Consider the following 19,472-nt stretch of genomic DNA (forward strand, 5'->3'; position numbering starts at 1 on the left):
ACTTAACAATTCTCAAAGGTGACAGGTCAGAACAGGAGATAGAGGATGGCTTCTCACCTGCAGCTCTGGTTTGCCATTAATATAAACAGTACTATTGTTCACCATTTGCACGATGGCAACACCCAGATTGCACCGAATTCCAAAGGAAATGCAGAAGCCCAGGCCGCTCATGATGGCGATGATGTAGCGCTTGGGCAGCCCGCAGCAGTAACAGTCACACACTTGAGGCTTGCGGGCGCTGGCCTGCACAGGCCTCCCCTCTTCTGTCAGCTCAATGTGATCCTCCTCGATGTTGGTGCCATCGATTTTCCTAAACAGAAGAAGCAAGAGAAAATAGAAGTGCCTTACTGTGAAATATAGATGGACAATTAGGTGCTGCATTCAGCTTTTAAAGCGCTTCTTTGTGAGGGTTTTGCCTCTTGGCGCTTTGATGAGATCATGCTGGGCATGCACAGCCTGTATTTTTGTCACAAGCAACCCCTAAAGTTCCAAAATCCCAGACATTTGGCTGGACAGCTTGCATAGAAGTGCTTGTGGGCTTTTCACAAGCATCGTTATGAAAGGTCTAATGAGCTCTGCTGTGATAAATCCTGCTGGTTGTTAACAACGTCAATATACACATGAAGAAATCCATCTTAACTTCTAATTAGATCCACTGAACAGACTGGCAGCGAGTTTCAAGGAAAGGGCAAATACAGCATGAAGCATATTTTTTCTCAGATTCAGTTTAGATGTTGGGGGAAATTTTTCCCTGAGAGGACAGTGAAGCCCTGGTGCAGGCTGCCCAGGGAAGCTGTGGGTGCCCCATCCCTGGAAGAGTTAAAGTCCAAGCTGGATGAGACCCTAGGCATCCTGACCTGGTATCCTCATTTAGTGGTCACCAACCCTGCCTTTGGTAGAGGGGGTTTGAACTAGATGATCTTTCAGGTTCCTTCCAACCCAAGCAATTCCGTGATTCTAAGAGCCAGGCCCAGGCTCTCTCTGTCCAAAGGGATTTGATGACAAGTAACCCCTCTGCTGTGAAGTATCACTCACCACAAGAAGTTAGCTCATTACAAAGCTCAATTCCTGTTGTTGAGCATTCTACCTTTTTCTTTAAAATAATTAACGTTCAGTGAGATCTGAAAATTAAGCAACTTTTTGCTCACTGCCCCTCAGCAGCAGAGGCTGTAGGGGCTTCACCTGGGAGCAAATTTTGTGTGGGCACTGCAGTGCAACTGGGGAGGGTCCAGAGACACAGACTTTTCTGTTTACTTAGGAATAGGAGCAAATGGTACCTATGTGTGTCAGCCTGCTCTCACTGCACCAACCATAGGGAGAAGGAGGGCCCATTGGAGGGCAAACAGCTGCTGCCATCAGCCCAAGTTGCACTCTGTAGCAGCATCTTACAATACAGATGGTCTCATCAGTACAACAGTTGCCCATTGCTATCTCCTGCACTTATGGAACTATTTTCCTGTGCTAAAGCAATTAAAAATTATTTGGTCTCCCAGTTCGATTGGAAATACCAACACCCTGTGCTGTAGGAATGGGGAATGTCTCTGGTGGGAAAGATGAGATCAGAAGGAACTGAAGACGCACCATTAAACTGGAGCTAAATACTTCCTTTCCTAACATTAATTTCTAATGCCTTTGTTTTAAATGCATATACAGGCTTTCCAACATGCCAAAACACTTTAGCACACTCTAAATGCATGGCTGCCCTCTGAACACCACCTGCAAGATTAGGGTTAAGTGTTCTCTAAAGGAAAGCCTTGATCAGCAGCTGCGTTAGGAAGCCTTTTAGCTTTGGCACTGCTGTGAATTAGTGGGTGCAGGATCCGGCTTTTTTTGTGTCTGCCATGGAGGTGCTCTCACCACTAGCAAAATGTGAGCACATACTTAATACGAAAGAAGCTTGGCTTGGTGTATAAGATGATGAAATGATTTAATTCATTCTTTTCTGGTAAGGAGTAACTTATTTCCTTCCTTCACACATCTGGTCTGAAATGTATCTAAAATCTAATGCACTTCAGTCTTCCGTATAATAATCGACTACTAAAAAATATTTCCAGAGCACGTATGGTTGGGCTACACTTGGCAACCTACACAGTGGTTGGCTGGCTCTTTCAAGAAAAGTTTTGTGTTTAATCACAGCCTTCTCCAATTCCTTTGTGTCTAAAGTACTGCCCATAGCCTAATGGATGGTATTCCATACTCAAGGTTTTGCAAATACAGATGATATCTGTAGCTTCCTGAGCTGCTGCATGGGGATTTAAATAGGAAATTTCACTTTAAATTGTTAGCATTTATAACTTCCAAGCTCCATTTCTAGCTTCAGGTGCATCATTTGCTATATTACTGTTTTTTTACATCGTATAATAAAACTGTTAATCTAGTTTTACTCTCAGCAACAAGAAAAAAAAAAAAAAAGCAGCACGATGGAATACATCAGTTCACATTTCCAAGAAATACCAGAACTGAAATGGTTATTTGATTTAACCCCTTGCTCAGAGCAGTGCTAACTGTGAAGTTAAATTGGCTTGGTTTAGGCTGGAGTGTGGACTTTGCATTAAAGCAAGGAAACACAGGAAACATGATAGGATTGTGGTATTATTGAAGGTAACTGAGATCTTGCAATCCATCAGCAAAGAGACAGCACTGTTGGTGAAATGAGAGTACAGACAGAAACACGGCAAGGCACTTTAAAAGAAAGACCCTGTGTTTTCCTTGCTCTATGTGCTCATGACAGCTGGTGTAAACCATATAAAATGTCAAAAATGAAGAAGGCAGGAAAAAAAAAAAAAGACAAAGAATTATTTCTAGAGCTATTATTGTTAACTCAAAAGATCTATTAACAAAAAAACAAAAAGTAATTTTATTGTCTTACTCCAGAGTAAACTAAGATACTGAATGAATTAAAGCTTAATTCCTCATTTTTCTGTACTTTTATCACTCTGTTTATATGAGAGAGATTATGCTTTAATTGGCGCATCATTTCTGGACAGCTGGCAAAGATTGGACATATCATCCAAAGCAAAAACATCTGCTCCTTTCTGGATGCTTTCAGCAAGCTGTCAATTCACATAGGCATGAAAACATACTTTGACTCCAAATTCACTGTTGGCAGTGTTAATGCAGGACACTATTGTCCAGCATCACTTCTGCAGTGCAATTGTTTTGCTACTGTATTCAAGTACTCACTAATAAAAGCAGATTGAGAACTGATTCATGACCTCAGATAATCACAGAATATTTGGTATCTTGAAAGCTTAACATTAACCGTTCTACTATAGCAGAGGTGTCTCAGAGAAAACAGTTCCAAATCCAAAAATGAAGCTGGAGCAAAGTGTAAGCAGTGCAAGCTTTCACACAGTCTGTGTTTGACCTTGCATTTTGGCCTTATGTCACTGAACAGGGTAAATGTAGAATGGAGGTATGACAAATCCATAAAGGATAAGAAATAGATCTTACAGCTGATCAGTATCATTTGGCAGTGCCATTGAAATTTTCCTTGTTGTACACTAATAGTTCAGAAGAGAGCTGTTCAGAAACAGTCTTCTCTTTAATTATTTGAATAATGCTGAGAACATTTTGCTGGAAGATGTTTGTTTGGTATTTATATCCCTCTGATGATTTCAGCAAACACGGAACACTTGGCACACAAGAACATCTTGGCTGTTTGAAGATATCTACATCTATATTCCATACCCAAATATTATAATTACTGCATGTAACATTTCTGCATCTGACATTCTTTCTCTTCTTTTCTGAAGAGCTTTAACTCTCAGTCATGTAAAGTTTTGGAAGAATGAAAGTTTTTAAAACTTAATCAGTCATAAATAAAATTCATAGTATACATACACATTTACCAATCTGCAATTTATGCATTTTAGCATAGGAATTAGTTGTTCTTCTAATTACGTAAGTGGGATAGAGCCGCCCATGTTGCTCTGAAAGTAATGCCTCCTATTTATTCCTGAGGAAACCACAACTGATACAAAGAACATAACAACAATATCTAATAGAGAAAATTATCAGCTAGAAGATACTATTTTTCAGCACAGTCACCATCATTAGCAGTGCACTTTCACCAGCCACGGACAAAAGCCTGCAAGCTGTTCTTGTCAAGATCTGCATCAGGAAAGATGACTTTACAGCTGCTATCCTGACATCATTGCCAGGAAAACATTGCCCACACAGTCCAACTTCCACTGTGCCCAGATCAACTGTTTGGTCTCCATAAGCATTCAGCCAGTGTCAATGAATATCAATGGTTACAATATTTTCCACACTGAACAGTTCACCTACACACCTTTGCTTCATCTACTCTTCCACGTCAGAGGTCATTCTGTCAGACTGCCTTTCTGCTGCCATCTATTGCATGCCAACAAAACGTAAAAGAATATTGGTAGAAAGGTTCTATTGCCATACCACCAACATTCACCTCTGGCATCATGGGCAAATAGAATAAAATAGAAGGCATTATTTTTGGAGCAGCCCTCATCTATTATTTCATTTAATTTGGTTAAAACCCCATGGATTCCACAAGAAGGAGAAAACATTAATTCTTGCCATGTATTAAAACACTTTATCAAATTAATTCTACCAGACTACATTCTTTCATAGCCAGCAGAGCCATAGGTGCTCAAACTTCGCACCTACATATACAACAGTCACCGCACACAACAGTTATTGATGATCCTGATGTAATTTCAGAATCCTACACACAGGCTATTGAAAAACATTATTTATCCAAAGGCAGAAACAAGCGCTTGAGATCGCATCTACTCTGCAGATTTGTTTGCGTGATGATGCAAATCTGGAAATTGTTGCAGTAGTGCAGCATTCCTGGCAGAAGGGCCTGTCCAGCACAAGGGCAGACCAAGCAGCTTCAGGTTGCAGTTTTTAGCTGACTGGGATGTCTAATTCATTAAGGGCAGTCTGCAGGTGCTGCACCTAGCAGGGCCCAGACTACAGTCAGCAGCTGTGTGACACAGCCCATGTTAATTCTCACATTAACCATGTTGTTATTGGCAGGTGAACCTGTTTGGCTTCTTCCCCCTCTGTGGTAAGCCCATTGCTGCCACTAGCTGACCAAGGACTTCTGAAATCCTCAGGATCAGAAGAGCCTTGAATTCACATTTTTTTCTTTGCATACACTGAGCACACAGATGGCCAAAAGTGTTTGTACCTGTCAAGAAGTTCTGCAGAAAAAGTTTTCTCTTCTGGGAAACTTAAAGTGTTCTCAGATCTCCAGCGTTACTTACTCAGGTCTTGAATCCTCTAAATCAATTTTATTCGCTGCCCTGCTGTATTTAACTAATTAAGAACAAGCCCCCTTTTGCCTCTGGTGAATTTATTCCAGCTGGTGGTACTCTAAAAACAAATGGATATTTCTCTGAGGTGTTACAGAAGAAAATGCCCAGAGTTAGGATGCTTCCTACATCTCTCCTGTTCCATCTCCTTTGCCCTTCACCAGCCCCTCAGCTACCACAAGGCAAACTCCTGGGGGCAGAGTCCTGTTTTGCAGCACCCACAAAATATTTGGAGGCTGCTAACCACCCTTGGGGAGGCAGTGCATCACTTCTGTCACATGCTTGAGCATCAGAATGTATCAATCTTCAAGCAATTGCTGTGAAGACAGGAGCTGGTAGATGGCCTTGCCAGACATCAGTTGCTGGATCTTCTCTCTTGTTTGATGAAATGTAGGAGGAAGATTTAGGCTCATCATATTTATCAAAGCTAAGAGTACTTTTTCTAGACGTTTTGCTGGTTACTATAGCCAATGCATCCTCAGAGACCTGACCAGTGCTAATACAACTACCCACCTACAAATGTGAGAAGTGAAGCCAAATTCTTTTTTGTTTACAACATATTAGAGTCAATTAGCAAAGCTGGGGTCACAACTGGTAAATACACATATGTACCATCACATAATATATAAGTATACGCTCTTTTTTATAGGCTAGTTGTGGAAAGTTAACTTCAAGTTAAAAACACGTTTCCTTCAGAAAACTTTGGATGTGACTGCACATTTCCTAAGAGACTGCTAAAATTGACAGTTCTTGCTTGGGTCTGATTGCAGACACAGTAAGAAAACTTGCATCATTTGGAGTATTTCCTCCATTGACCCATACATTTAGAAAAGGCACAGGCAAACCTGTGTTTAACACAGAAAATGAGGAAGTTCCACAAACTTTCTTGTATGTCAGCTCAGATCTGTTCACACTGGAACAGGTTGCCCAAGGAGGCTGTGGATGCCCTATCCCTGGAGGCATTCAAGGCCAGGCTAGATGTGGCTCTGGGCAGCCTGCTCTGGTGGTTGGTGACCCTGCACATAACAGGGGGAGTTAAAACTCAATGATTATTGCAGTTCTTTTCAACCCAGGCCATTCTATGATCTGTTCTGCTCTGATTCAGCAGTAAAGTTGATGAAGTTAGGTATCAGTGGTATTAGCAGAGCATCCCTGGTTCACAGCTACAAGAGGAAAGAGATCCAGATCATCCAAAGCCTTTGTGCCATGGGCACATGGCAAAACCTCCATACTGGCACACTAGATACAAACCCTGAAAGTATTTGGGTAAGTTAGCAAAAGAAGGCTATAGTGCTTAGAATGTGTGACTGAATGAACAACTCCTTGCAACTATGTGGAAGGAGATAACTCCATTCAGGTGGTATAGGAACAGTGTAATTGGCAACATAATGGTGAATGTTCCACCAAAGTATACATGCATGTTTTTCCATACATTCACAATGTAGTATGGTACACATGAATTATTGTACATTTTCTTGTGATCAAATGCATGTTTGGATGTGCCAAGAACCATACCTTGACTCAAAATAACTTTCCCAAGAGAAAGAAAGAAGTTACACACAAAAGAAAAACACTAAAAAGATGTAGGATTCAAATAGTACCCTGACCTTTGCAAAGATGAAGAACACATGAAGCCTGCCAGCAATGCCACTAGGCTCCCTGCTTCTCAGCTGTCCATTGCACATCTCAGTACTGCCAGTAGCCACTCCAATAGAAACAAGCTTCCCTGTAAACTAACAGTCTTATTGACCAAACTAGTCATCTGTTACACTGTACTTTCATTTATTCCAAACCAAAAATCTTGGTTTACTGTCTTGTAAACTGACAGATTAAGTTATAAATCCTTGACCCTCCTTTTGCAAACAGCTCCTGCTTTCCTTTGTTACTCTCAATAAGCATACAAGCGCACACACACGCAGCTGAACTTGGTACTTTACTTCTATTTGTTTTCTCTTATCATGTTAGTAAGTGAAAAAAAGATTCTCCAGAATTCCTCTGTAATTTAGGAATGTTAAATCTGATTTCAAGAGTGACATAATTTGGGACAGTTAATTCCCATTAAATAATCATTTTTTCTCGTGCAAGATAAACAGAATAATTCACATTTAATCACCTGGAGGTTTTCTTAGTTAAAACCCTTCTTCACGCGCTTTGTAACATCAGAATAGTATTTTATAACTTATTTTCACCTCTCCTTTGCTCGGTATAAATATTATCTTATCTGCAGCCACACGCTGCTCCATGCCACTCCTCTGGCACAGTTTGCTTTGCATAGCAGGGCGTCTCACACTGTGGGGATTCGGTAATTTTGCAACTCCAAATTGTTTAACATTCAGAGATTTTTTGATACTTCATTTCTCTTTAAGCAATGTAACCAATGGATCTCGCAAGGAATTTGCTATCGGATTTTACCTTCGCAGATTCCCCAGTGAGTCGCTAACGGTGTTCTTCACCTCTTCCTTTCCTGGGTTAAAAAACCTTTCCTTCAGCGAATCAAACCCTTTGAAAGGCATGTTGTCCTTTTTCCTGTCGTTAACAAGCGCTCAGTTCTGTTGACATATTTCCCGATGCCAGACTCAGGAGCCTGCGCCGGTCCCCTCGGTGACCCCTAAAATGTCAACCAGTTGCTCAAGAAAGGAAAACAGAAAGAAGAATTCAGAGCAGATCTTCCCAAGCCAGCAGGCCAGTTCAGGAGAGCGGTAGCGTGGAACCCCTGGCAGTGCTCAGGGTGTCAGCAGCACACTTGCAGCAGCTCCACCGTGCATCTGTACACCTCTCGCTGCTTTGCCAGGGCTCGTCCTCTCCGCCTGCCTCCCTCCTCCCTCCCTCCCTCCTTCCATACCGAGAGCTGTGCGAGGTGGTGCTATAGTAACAGGCACAATACCTGTCCTCAGGTCACACCGGTTCAGGAGCAGGACCTCATCTACAGCAAAGGCAAGAAGTTTATTAAAAATTGATGAGCCCTTTCCGCAGCAAGGGGAAGGCAGGCTGCGGCGCTCATTCTCTATTTACGCCAACCCAGGTGGGCCTCTGCCTTCTGCATCTGCTGAAGGACCTGTGGCCTCTGTCCCGGCCCTAGCATTAATCATGGATGCTGCCAGCCCCTTGGGCTGACAGGCACAGAGATGCACTGCCACAGTGCTGTTTGACTCATAGAATCACTGAGGTCGGAAAAGACTGCTAAGATCACGTGGTTCAATCAAGCAGCGCAAGACTGGCCGTGAATTAAACGCGGTGTATTTTCAAAACACAGGGTGGTTGAAAAAGGTGAACCGTTTCAACTCAGCCTGAATTTGTGATGGTAACATGCCTTTCCTAGCAAGGAAAAGAAGCATTTCATGCAAATTCCTGTGGAAATGCTGCCTCACCAAGCCTCCGTGTTGGCTGGAGTCAAACAGAGCAGGCCTCACTCATCAGGGAGGGGAAAGCCTGGGAACTGGGGAGGCTTTACTAGGCTGGAATCTCTCTTGCTGCAGAACTGGTTACTGTTTCTTTCTGCCTCTTGAATAATTGACACACTCTACAGCAGCTTTGGAAAACTCTAGGTTCAGCACAGGTAACCAGCACATTGGGTCTAGAAAACAGCCCTCCCACAGTGAGCAAAAGGGGAATGAGGCTGTAAGACCATCTCCTAGCACTTACCACCCATGCACCTCTGGCAGGGTAGCAAGGTCATTGCTTTGGGAACATGGGCCCAAGTACAATCACCCATACACAGCAAAGCTGGGTCTCCACTTTTCAAAGGGGATCCATAAAACAAGGTATAAATATTTGTAGAGATACGCACATGTAGAGCATATAATGAAAGTGTCTTACATTTCAGTAAATATGTATTTGCCTTGTAAGAGAGCTTGCTCATCTTGACAAATGGTTTTCAATCCATCTTTTCCAGAAGCTGTAGAGCAGAAGCTTTTAATTTGCCCCCATCCCAGTCTTCTGGTCCTGCTTCAGTTAAAGGGAGCACACAACAGAAAGAAGCTGTGCTCCACACTTAATGCCTTATTCACCTATCCACACACACATTAGTTGCATTTACTGTGAAATCTGTCTTTCATGCAGTTGGAAAACTTTCAAGCAGCTTCCCCAGAGCTTTGCATCAAGTGGGTGGGTATGTTCCCCTCATGGCCAGCAACGCTCTCTCCCCACCTCTGAAGATGCCCAAGGCCATGTTGGATGGGGCCCTGTGCAGCCTTATCTGGTGGGTGGCAGCCCTGCCCATGACACGGGGTTGGAACTGGGTGGGCTTTAAGATCCCTTTCAACTCAAACCATTCTCTGCTTCTGTGTTGCACACCTCACCTCTAGTACAACTGTCCATTTCTGACAGCAGTTGTCACCTCTCCCTGCCCTTCAAGGTTTGCAATCCTTCCACTGCCTGCAGTTCTGCAGAACAGAATCTTTTCTGCAAGGCTTAAAGCAACAGTGTTGCTAACTCACATTTATGCAGGGAGGCTTCTAAACAGGAGCAGCACAGCTTCTTTCTTCCCCCTCTCTGGGTTCAAAGGCTGGCAAAAGACCCTGATTCCAAGCAGCTGAGGCAGGTCCAAGGAGCTCTGCAGGGCTCTGTTCCTGATGGACACTTTCCATGAAGCATCACACAACTCCCAACAAGAATGCGCTGGAAGAGGCAATTGCAACCTCTGTGCAATCCCTGTGTGTATTTTGGAGCACCATCTGAGCACAATCCAGGTCTGCATATGCAAATAAATACTTTGTGAAATTAAAATTACTCCTGGCTACATACAGACTGTAGCTATAACTGGAACTACAGACTCATATCACAAAAGGCTCTTGCAAGGCTATATTGAAACTGTATTTTAGAGACATAAAACCAGTATGTAGACAGTGACTGCTGGGGCTCACCTGCTATCATTATGGGTGCTCAAGAATAAAATGAGTTTTAAGAAAACTCAGATGCTGACTCTGACTCTAACTGTGCATGGAGGGCACATAGCTGGATTCAGGTTGGCAGCATCCTCTCAGGAATGTCAGGCAAGAAAACATCGGAGCTAGGAGGAAACAATTCTCAGTTGTACGTGGTTAAGTAAATGTACACCTGGAGGCTACCTACTTTGTTAGAGCTGTTTCTTTTGTTGAAAAGCCTAGAAAAATCATCTTTATACTGCTTCCGCTTTTGACTGCTCAAAATAATGTTTAGGGTAAAACCTGTCAGTGAAGGGGAGAATTTTGCTACTGCTTGCAGTGTGGGCTGGATAGCATAGACTTTACACACGTGGTGTCATTTAAAAGGCACACCTCTTTTGACTGTGGTCCCTGACACAGCCTTGCAGGCAGACATTTCTACTAAGGCTTGTAAACAAGAAAAAAAACCAACACTCAGGAGACCCTACAAAAGTCAGTTTAACCGTCTAGTTTTGGAGAATTAGCAGATAATTCTTTCAGTTCAGGCCAGCCTTCACCAAAGGCTGCTGGGGTCCCTCATGGAACCATACGCAGGTGTGCAAAGCATCCTGAAGCCTGGCCAGTCCAAGGCATACTGTTAATTTTTAATCTGTTTCTTCTCTGTTTCAGGCCATGTGATCATGTCCCTGTTGCTTGTGAGCTGCTTATTGGATCACTCTTGTTATTCCTTTAGAGAAATATCATTTTGTAAAACTGGTTAAATCTAAAGCAGAGCAAGTTTGACAATGCTCTTCTCACAGACAAGACCTTGTTTAAAAGCTGCCTCAGAGATTTGATGGCATCTTAACAAGTGTGTGCTACCCTGCTGCTTATTGCTTGAAGTAATGTAGCAACTACTCCACTAAAAAGTGTTGAAATTGGCTCAATAATTAAAGGAAACATAGAATAACAGACAAGATTATCACATGTACTTTGTAGTGGTAGGATAATGCTAAGAGCCACATTAGGTGCTCCAAGAAATCGTAAGAATATAAATTAGAAAGCATGAGAGTCCTTATCTAAATGGATAGATTTTGCTTTCCTCTTTTCAGACAGAATTAAAGTCATTCAAAGCTGAACTTATCAGCTCACCTCAGGAGGCAAAGCATTAAGTAACGCAGATAAAACTCTCACAGCAAGAGGCAGGAGTTGTAATGTGGCACTTCTGAGCACAGGGCTCTGTGCACAAGGAACAAGAACACTCAGATGACTCCTGATGGTCAGCTCCTTCAGTGGAGGGGACTGCAGAGGTCTGTAACCAGTCATTTCCTAAGAAAAAAACAAACTGTGAATTTTATGTGAGAGTCTCTTTCAGCCATGGTATTTCCAAGAGAAACCATAACTACAGGTACGGTAAACAAAACCAAGAAAAAGAACATATCTGAATATCTGGAGGTACTCAAACCCCCCCTGGACACGCTCCTGTGCAACCTCCTGTCGGGGTCTGCTGTAGCAATCGGGTTGGATGTGATGACCTCCACAGGTCTCTTCCAGCCCCTGTGATTCTGTGAAGAAACAGAGACTGGGGATGTTAACAGCAAATCAATAATGAGAGGAAGAAATAGCTTTCTTTATTGGAAACTGCTAATAGAATGAGAATTTCTTGCACCTTACACAGTGAGTATATTTCTATAATATTTGCAATTTACTTGAAAGTTGCTTGGGTTACAGTGACACCTTATGGTAGTTTTATTGTATTTTACAGGTCGTTTGGAAAGTTAAGATCTCTGAAAACCTTTAAAGCCTATCACTGCCAGTGAGGAACTGCTCTGATATATTTAGAAAGCTTTTTCCTTTAAGTTGCTCAAATACATGCTTAGAATATATTGTAAATTACTTAAAAAAAAACACTGAACAGCTAATATTTATTTAGCTGTTCGTGTGCTTGTGTATAGGTAGGAAAATGCTTTTCTCACATTACGAGTCAGCTCCCAGTCTACCAAGCAACTGCAATGTAATGATGTGAGTGCAGGGAGCTTCATAGATCCAGGACAAAAACACATCTGTCTCTAGCAGCAGGAGAAGAATGTCAAGCGAACCACTGCTTGCGTAACTCCCCCAAAATTGCTCATTTCTTACATTCCTCACAGCTTCAAACATGATAGACTAACAGCTTCATAAACACTGACATAAGAATGGTTAATCTAAAGCTTTGGTATATTATATATACTCAAAAGGAGGGACTAGAGATACTAAGTAAAGGGATGAAGTGGAGACATACTTCATCCAGCATCAAGGTGCCCCAGGTAATGAATAATGAAATGCAAAGTTCTTCACCTTTTCCTGTTAGGCACATAGGTTAGCTGCATTAATGAAAGAATTTGTGAAATTGTGATTTCTAAGGCGCTGCAAACCAACCCAGAACATGTGGATTACAGCACTTTCTTGCACAAGATACAGACAATAGTTACAGATCCAATCAGTGCCTAGGAACAGAGAGGATGAAGAGAACCACTAGGACAGAAAAAGGCACTCAAGGCAGAGATCATGACTGCAATTTTCACTGTGGGATGCTGTTGAGTTTATCTTTATTGGCACTTCACTCTCTTCTCTCCTATGACCAGTGAATGAAATACGAGAAAGCTGTTCTCCCTGCTGTACTTTCCTCTCTTACCAGCACCAGCCAAGGATGATCCTTCTAAGCAGATGAGATCTCTGACATCACATAGTTGATCAATTAATGTCATTGAAAAATTTGACCACCACCTTCCTTCAAAGTGCTGGTAAACTCAAGAGCCTGACAACGCAGCAGAGCTTGAAACCCAAGTTCAAAGTTAAGTGATGTTTCTTAAGAAATGAACAGTGAAAATGAAAATTTAGATCACTATGTGGCATCAGAACGCCAACTTCAAACACGGGCTTAGCGTGCTTTCAGAAAAAGTAAATGTTAATGTCAGTTATCCTACCTGTCAGTTCTTCCCCACAACTTCTGTTCCTTCCATGAGGGAAATACATGATCAAATTTCACAGGCACCACTTTAAGAAATGAAATTATGTTCCATAAACTATAATTCAAACAAAATACAAAGTGATAAGGTTCTCCACAGAAGTTAGCATTTTATGGAGATTTAAAATAAAATTATCTTTCAACACAAATATATGAAAAGTTCATTTATTTCCATAGGCAACCTCATTCACAGTACAAAGTGATAAGAATTTCTCAAAACAGTCACTGTACCTTTTACATATTTTCAGTAATTGATCTAAAAGTTGATACAAGAATAAATTTGTTTTTGAAGAGCTGTCCATTAAATTGGAGATACACCAATGCCATGCTATGACAGTTCTAATCATGAATCACAGCTGACACTACAGTAACACTACTTCATAAATGAGGATCTTCATGTTTTACAATCAACACATAAAATTGCCACTAGTACAGAGACTGTACGATTAGACAAATAAACAAATATTAAATATTTTGCACAAGGCCTGAGTTCACTATAACATATTTTGATTTACAACTTCATCTCAGAAATCTGTACAGCAGTTAGAATTGTTTCAGAGAACTCAAAGACGATACAACTTCACAGGCTCGTGTGTTCGGTTGATAGAGGTGTGAGGCCTGGAAGGCAAGAGGATTTGGTGTATGAATTCAAGGTTTTACTGCCTTGCGTAATTTCTTTGTAAAGCAGCCAAAACCTACTGGAAAGATAGATACAAAGCAGGACCTCACGTGAAAATCAGCTCAATCACCCGAAAATCTCCAGACAGGTTTCCTCACAGCTATTTCAGAATAAAAGTTCATAATAGAGTATATAAAATGCAGCATATCTCTTAACAAAGAACATAAAAGGGTTATGTGTACAGCAAGATATTTCTGTATTCGCCTTCCTCACGTTTCTTTAGCTGGAAGTGGCACAAATCAGTGATATTTCCCTCCTCCACAAATAACTCATCAATGAACAAAAATCACTGTGAAAACAAGGGACTCAGTCTTCACGAACTTACCTTTTAAAAACCATTCTTTTCTGCTCAAATCATGTAGGTATGGGCAGACTAACCGAATTAATTTATAATACATAACAAAGCAGCATGTAATCGTTTGCCCAAATGGAAGCCTTGTAGAATTTGAATTAAATTTTAAACTACTTTTTTTTTTTTCTTTGCTCTCCTGGGTTCCCCTCGAACTGAAAAAAAATCTGTAGTCTTGTAGTCTAAATACACACTTACCTATCTGTAGACATACACACAAAAGACGTTACAATACTAAAGCTACCACACTTTCCTTACTCTAAGGTGCCACTGGGATATTTATGGAAATGTATGTGAAACAAATGTTGCTACAAACCTTAACAGAAAAGTTTTAAATCGTTAAGACTTAGGTGCACAATATTTCAAGCATTAAAAACGAAACCTTTTACTTGGAGTACTCAGCACCTGGGCAGACCAGTAAGGCCTCAACTTCCCCAGGCCATTTCTAATTCACATCACCATTCAGAGAGGAAGACATACAGTATTCAATAAAACGAACTAGGAAACATCCTATCTCTGTTCTCAGTAAAATTTCTTACTTTGTCTCTCCCATACAGCTGGTGATTCTCTAACTTTCAAAAGACTGGTTCTGCCCTTCAGATAAGACGACTTCACAGGCCTTACTATGCCTTATCCACAAAACGTGTGGGGAAAAAGAAAATCTGCTCCTCCCTCCATCCTTGAAATGACACTGGTGCCATTTCATTTCCGCTTCTCTCCTCTTGAAAGAAGCAGCAACTACTCAGCTAGCTACTACAAAGCTCACTACTCAATATGCAACTAGTTTCAAGGTTCCTCTCCATCAGCCCCAGTAGTTTCTCAGGCCTCTTTAATACCATCCTTCCACCTACAGAATTAATTTTCTAAGACTGGGTTTTTAGAGAATGCTTCAGAGGCTTTCACACTTCGAGAATTTTGAACCAACAGTTCTAATATGGAAAAACTGCTGTGTTGGTACGAGAGTGTTCATTTAACATACACCAGAGCAGCCAAAGGACAACTGATGCTTACGCTTAAGATACGCAACAATTTGCAACAATTTCTACTTCTCTTCTTTGCATTTCTCCTTTTTTGTAAACATTTCATAGACAAATCAATCAAAAAACATTTCACCCTTCTTGTCTTTGCTAATCCTTTACAAATGAATGGGAAGTAAGGAGGAGGGCCAGGCAAGCAAAACGGGCGTGCAGGGCAGAGGCTGTATGGTGATGATTCAACCAGTCAGCTTCCACACTTTTTCCTTTAAATTAGGTTGAATATAAAGGGTAGAAAGTCTGTGTAACTTACAGAATTGTTCAGATAATGAAGACATATTTTATATCAGGTTACTTTTCCACTAAATAATTTGCAATTTCTTGAACAGATACCAGTTTTGAATTTGTGTTATCCGTTTTGTTTTGCATTAGGGCTGAACAGTCTCCTCTACTTCAGGTCAGCTGAGATGCAGAACTGTTTTCCATCCAAGTCAAGAGATGGAAGGTCTCTGGAATACCCACATTTTGTAATATGGTTCCTTCCTCCTACTCCTTTCCACAAACTGAAATGGATCTGAAGCACAACCGTTGCTTTCAAACACTGATGTTCACTCCGGCCATAATAAAAGTCTTTCATCCTCTTGCAGGGCTTCAGAATGATGATGTACAAGTGAATACATGAACTGGACAATGGTTTCTAAGGAAAGGCTATTGTAGCTGGAGCCAAGTGGCACATGGCACATTGGTGACTTACCTCTTGCAACTCCTCTTCCCTTCAAGTTAAGCAGAAATAATTGAGATGTTCAACATTCGGTTCTCTGACACACTGAATAGGAAGTATGTGCAAAAAAGAGGGATGCGATCCTCTGATTTTAACTGAAATTACTTTTCCAATTTTATTTTTTAGTAACTGGAAAAAAATTCTATGATTTTCATAAGCTCCCTGTTTTCTTTGTTTCTATTCATCTACTCTGGACATTCTGAAAACTGAGGCTAACAGAGAAATCAGAATGATGTGTGGAAATGTGAAATAAGAAACATTTCATATTATTTGAGCCACATAAAAATATTATTCCAACACATCAGTATCACAAAAAAGAACCTTAGTTTTATCCTGTAGGATATTTTTTGCTGTGTTCTTACCAAATATATTCTTCAACAGTAGATGCCAAAAGTATACGCCTCAAACCCCAGAGTTCAGAAATCTTACACATAAAATTTGATCACAATATAATCAAAATTTTTCAGTCAACTTTCTCTCCATAAATTAAATCTAAATGAAGTTCTGAAATTTCCCCAGGACAAGAGGATCAGCGGCTAAAAAGCAAGATCAGGACACTGATATTTAAGACTGCCTTTACCATAGATATATTAATTACATACACTGTAGAGTCCCAAGACATGTTATTTTGAATATAACCTTCTTTCCCAAATAATTCAGAGGAATACAGATTCAAGTAATTTTTCAAAGTCTTGACTTAAGTTATCCTAACAAAATGTAGCTTTCAAAAAGTTGATGTAAAAGAAAAACATTAGTGTGATTGAGAATATAGAGTATTAGTAACTTTAAATGGATTTAAATAATTTAACAGTTCTAGTATAGTACTTAGGTTTACAGAGATACCTTAATGATGTTTACCATGAATATTAACAGCACATAAGCATCACAATCTGTTAGGCTTTGTTTTCTAAACCATAATTTCACTGGTCCCAGGTATTCTAAAATAATAGGGCTAAGGCAGCAGCTACAATACATGAACAATTATTTGGGAAATATGCTTAATGCTATTACTACTTAGAGTTGTTGAAGTATAACAAAATACATGTCACATTTACAGCATAAGGCCCTTTGGTTTCTTAAGCAGCAAATGAAAGAACAATTTCTTCAGTGAAAGGCTTTGAAAAATAAAGCATGTAGGCTTTCCATAAAAAAGTAACTAGTTCTTTCCTTCTTGAAATAGCCAGCTAGAGTCTCCAAAATATTACATAAGAAAGTTCCTGAAATTCTGAGGAAAGAAGTTAAAATCCAACAGTAGTATCTGACAAAGCAGAGATTCTATCATGGGCAAGCTGAACGTCTACCTTCTGCAAACTAGAACAAACTACTGCTTCTTTTTCTGGAGAGCTTTATTAAATTTGGAGTAATACAATAAAAAGGATCTGAAATATCTGTGTATTTGTCATATATTCTAGAGCTTACAAATCTGTATTTGAGAACTTACTTCACATTCATCTATCCTCCATAACAACTTGAGTTAAAATAAAACTAAAATGAAATAGTTTATTCTAGTCAAGGCAATTAATGGCAGTCTGCTTTTTCACAAAATCATGTGAAACTTCTAGGCAGGCAACTCTTTCCCATCTTCCCAACAGTGTCCAAACCAAGTAATTCAAGACATTTCCGTTACCAAATCAACTGTAAGAAATTGGGGCAGTCAACACTTGAATTTTACAGACATTTTTTTTTCTGGGAAATTCTGAAACTACTCATACCGTTCTTTTCTTCCCTCTCACCAGTCAAAAGCAGTATCCAGCAAACAAAAACTATCCTGAAATGAATAGCAAATGTGACTGAATCACCACACGTATTTTTAAATCCTGCTTATGTGGTATGTGGCTTTTGCCATGGAGTTGGTAACAAGGATCTGATGTTATAAAACAGGTTGTCAACTGTAGCAGAACTTTCCCACTGCTCAAAGTTTGCACAGAATTTTAAAACCATTTTATCTTGTAGTTTACTACCACATCGATTCTAATTATCTCACAAGTGAAGAAAGGCAGAATGTTTTTTCATAGTGTCTCACACAGTTATCAGGTAGATATTTCTATGTCACGTGGCTACCAAAACATTCTGCGTCAGCGTAAAAATTTGCTTTCTGGAAACTGTTTGGGATATTGTAACAGTTGGTACCAAATTCAGATGACATAAATCGTTAACAATAGTTGAATTCAGCAGGCACCAAAAAGACCGATCCACAAGATAGGACAGCATTAAGTTGCATTTCTTAGTGTTATTATCCCCCTAAACATTTCTGTTTAAGAAATGCAGTTTTGTTTAAATTCAGGAACTGTGAATACACTTCTTAATAATTTTTAAACATTTAGCTCCTTCTTTCTCAATTGAATTTATGCATCCTACCTTCAGTGCTTTGAAGCTGGGTAAAAAGATGGGAAATCTTTAGCACGCAAGATGACTTTGCACGTGCACAATTCCACTGCAGTACCAGGTGAATGCAAAAATCAGTCTTTTTTCCGGTGCAGAAATCTTTACCTTGCTGGATGAACTTTCCCCAAACCATGCTTTTATCGTTAAAAAAAGATGTTAATCAGCTTACCCACGATTCAAATTATATCAATCTTTGAAAAAAGAAAAGACACACATTACCCAAAAAGATCTTTTAAGTCATTACTAGCTGAGCTGCTGTTTGTCATTGTGTTTGCTGGTTGTGCAAAGTTCTGAGGAGCAAAGAAAGGGTTACCCTGTATACCAAAGCCAGTCTGTCCTATCATGTTCATCTGAGGCCCCATGACTGAACTGCTCACACTTGGAGACCCTTGTGGGGGCACAAACTGATTGACCCACTGGTTTGATTTCTGTTGAGCCAACTGTTTCATACTAACTTTGGGTTTTTGAGGACCAAAAAGATTATCTAAAGCAGACATATCTGGGGGTCTGTTTGGTTGTGTCAGTGGAGAGATCGCAGACGCAGCATTCATAGGACTGTAATTTGGCATGCTGGCTGTTGGTACGATGCTCATCTTGGTTGTTCCTGCTGCACTTGGACCACTGAAGAAATTCTGAGCAGTAGGGCCACTTCCCATACTGAATCCAGCAGTCTGAAAACCCATATTAGTATTTAGTCCATTTGTCATATTTCTCTTTGTGCTGTCGACAGGTGATGAAAATCCCATTCCAACACCCATAGAAGAGACAGAAGAGAAGCTGTTTGAAGATGCCACTTTAGCTTTGTTGATGGAATGGCTGGTCAAAGATGACATACTGTCTATTAAGGTATCTGTCAAATCTTTTGTCTGCAAAATAGATAAATATTAATATATTGATATAATATATATTATATTAAATATATTAAATATATTTCCTGTACATACATGCTAGCGACAGTTTTTAATCACTGCTCCCGCGGAACTGGCACTCATTTTATCCAGAAATTCTCATTTATTGCATGGAATTGGGAACAAATTGTAAACTAATTCACCTCACGTACAATTATTTTCACTCTTTGCTACTTGGAACTGTTTTGCAGCTTTGGCTTGACAACTGTGACTATACAGCAAATAGTGTTAGGCATATACTGAGTATACCA

At 40.3% G+C, this 19,472-nt stretch overlaps 2 protein-coding genes across 6 annotated transcripts in view; both read right to left on the reverse strand.

Moving 5' to 3' along the window:
* SLC17A8 (solute carrier family 17 member 8) overlaps positions 1-12,966 on the reverse strand; it is a 33,059-nt gene extending 20,093 nt beyond the window's left edge. The window contains exons 1-6 of one of the 5 annotated variants that reach the window (XM_052669033.1): positions 12,813-12,966; positions 11,333-11,703; positions 10,160-10,305; positions 9,734-9,987; positions 7,710-7,905; positions 58-310 (exon numbers count right to left, since the gene is read on the reverse strand). In XM_052669033.1, coding sequence (XP_052524993.1) covers positions 58-310; positions 7,710-7,810 — 354 coding nt within the window. In that variant the 5' untranslated portion in view covers positions 7,811-7,905; positions 9,734-9,987; positions 10,160-10,305; positions 11,333-11,703; positions 12,813-12,966. The other 4 variants (XM_052669037.1, XM_052669034.1, XM_052669036.1 and 1 more) reach the window with 4 other exon arrangements.
* Positions 12,967-13,294: 328 nt separating this feature from the next.
* SCYL2 (SCY1 like pseudokinase 2) overlaps positions 13,295-19,472 on the reverse strand; it is a 35,206-nt gene continuing 29,028 nt past the window's right edge. The window contains exon 18 of the mRNA XM_052669030.1: positions 13,295-19,179. Within this exon, the coding sequence (XP_052524990.1) occupies positions 18,529-19,179 (651 nt within the window). The 3' untranslated portion in view covers positions 13,295-18,528. The remainder of the gene's footprint in view (positions 19,180-19,472) is intronic.

This window comes from Tympanuchus pallidicinctus, unplaced genomic scaffold (genome assembly GCF_026119805.1).
Source record: "Tympanuchus pallidicinctus isolate F22 unplaced genomic scaffold, pur_lepc_1.0 scaffold8, whole genome shotgun sequence".
Lineage (NCBI taxonomy): Eukaryota > Metazoa > Chordata > Aves > Galliformes > Phasianidae > Tympanuchus > Tympanuchus pallidicinctus.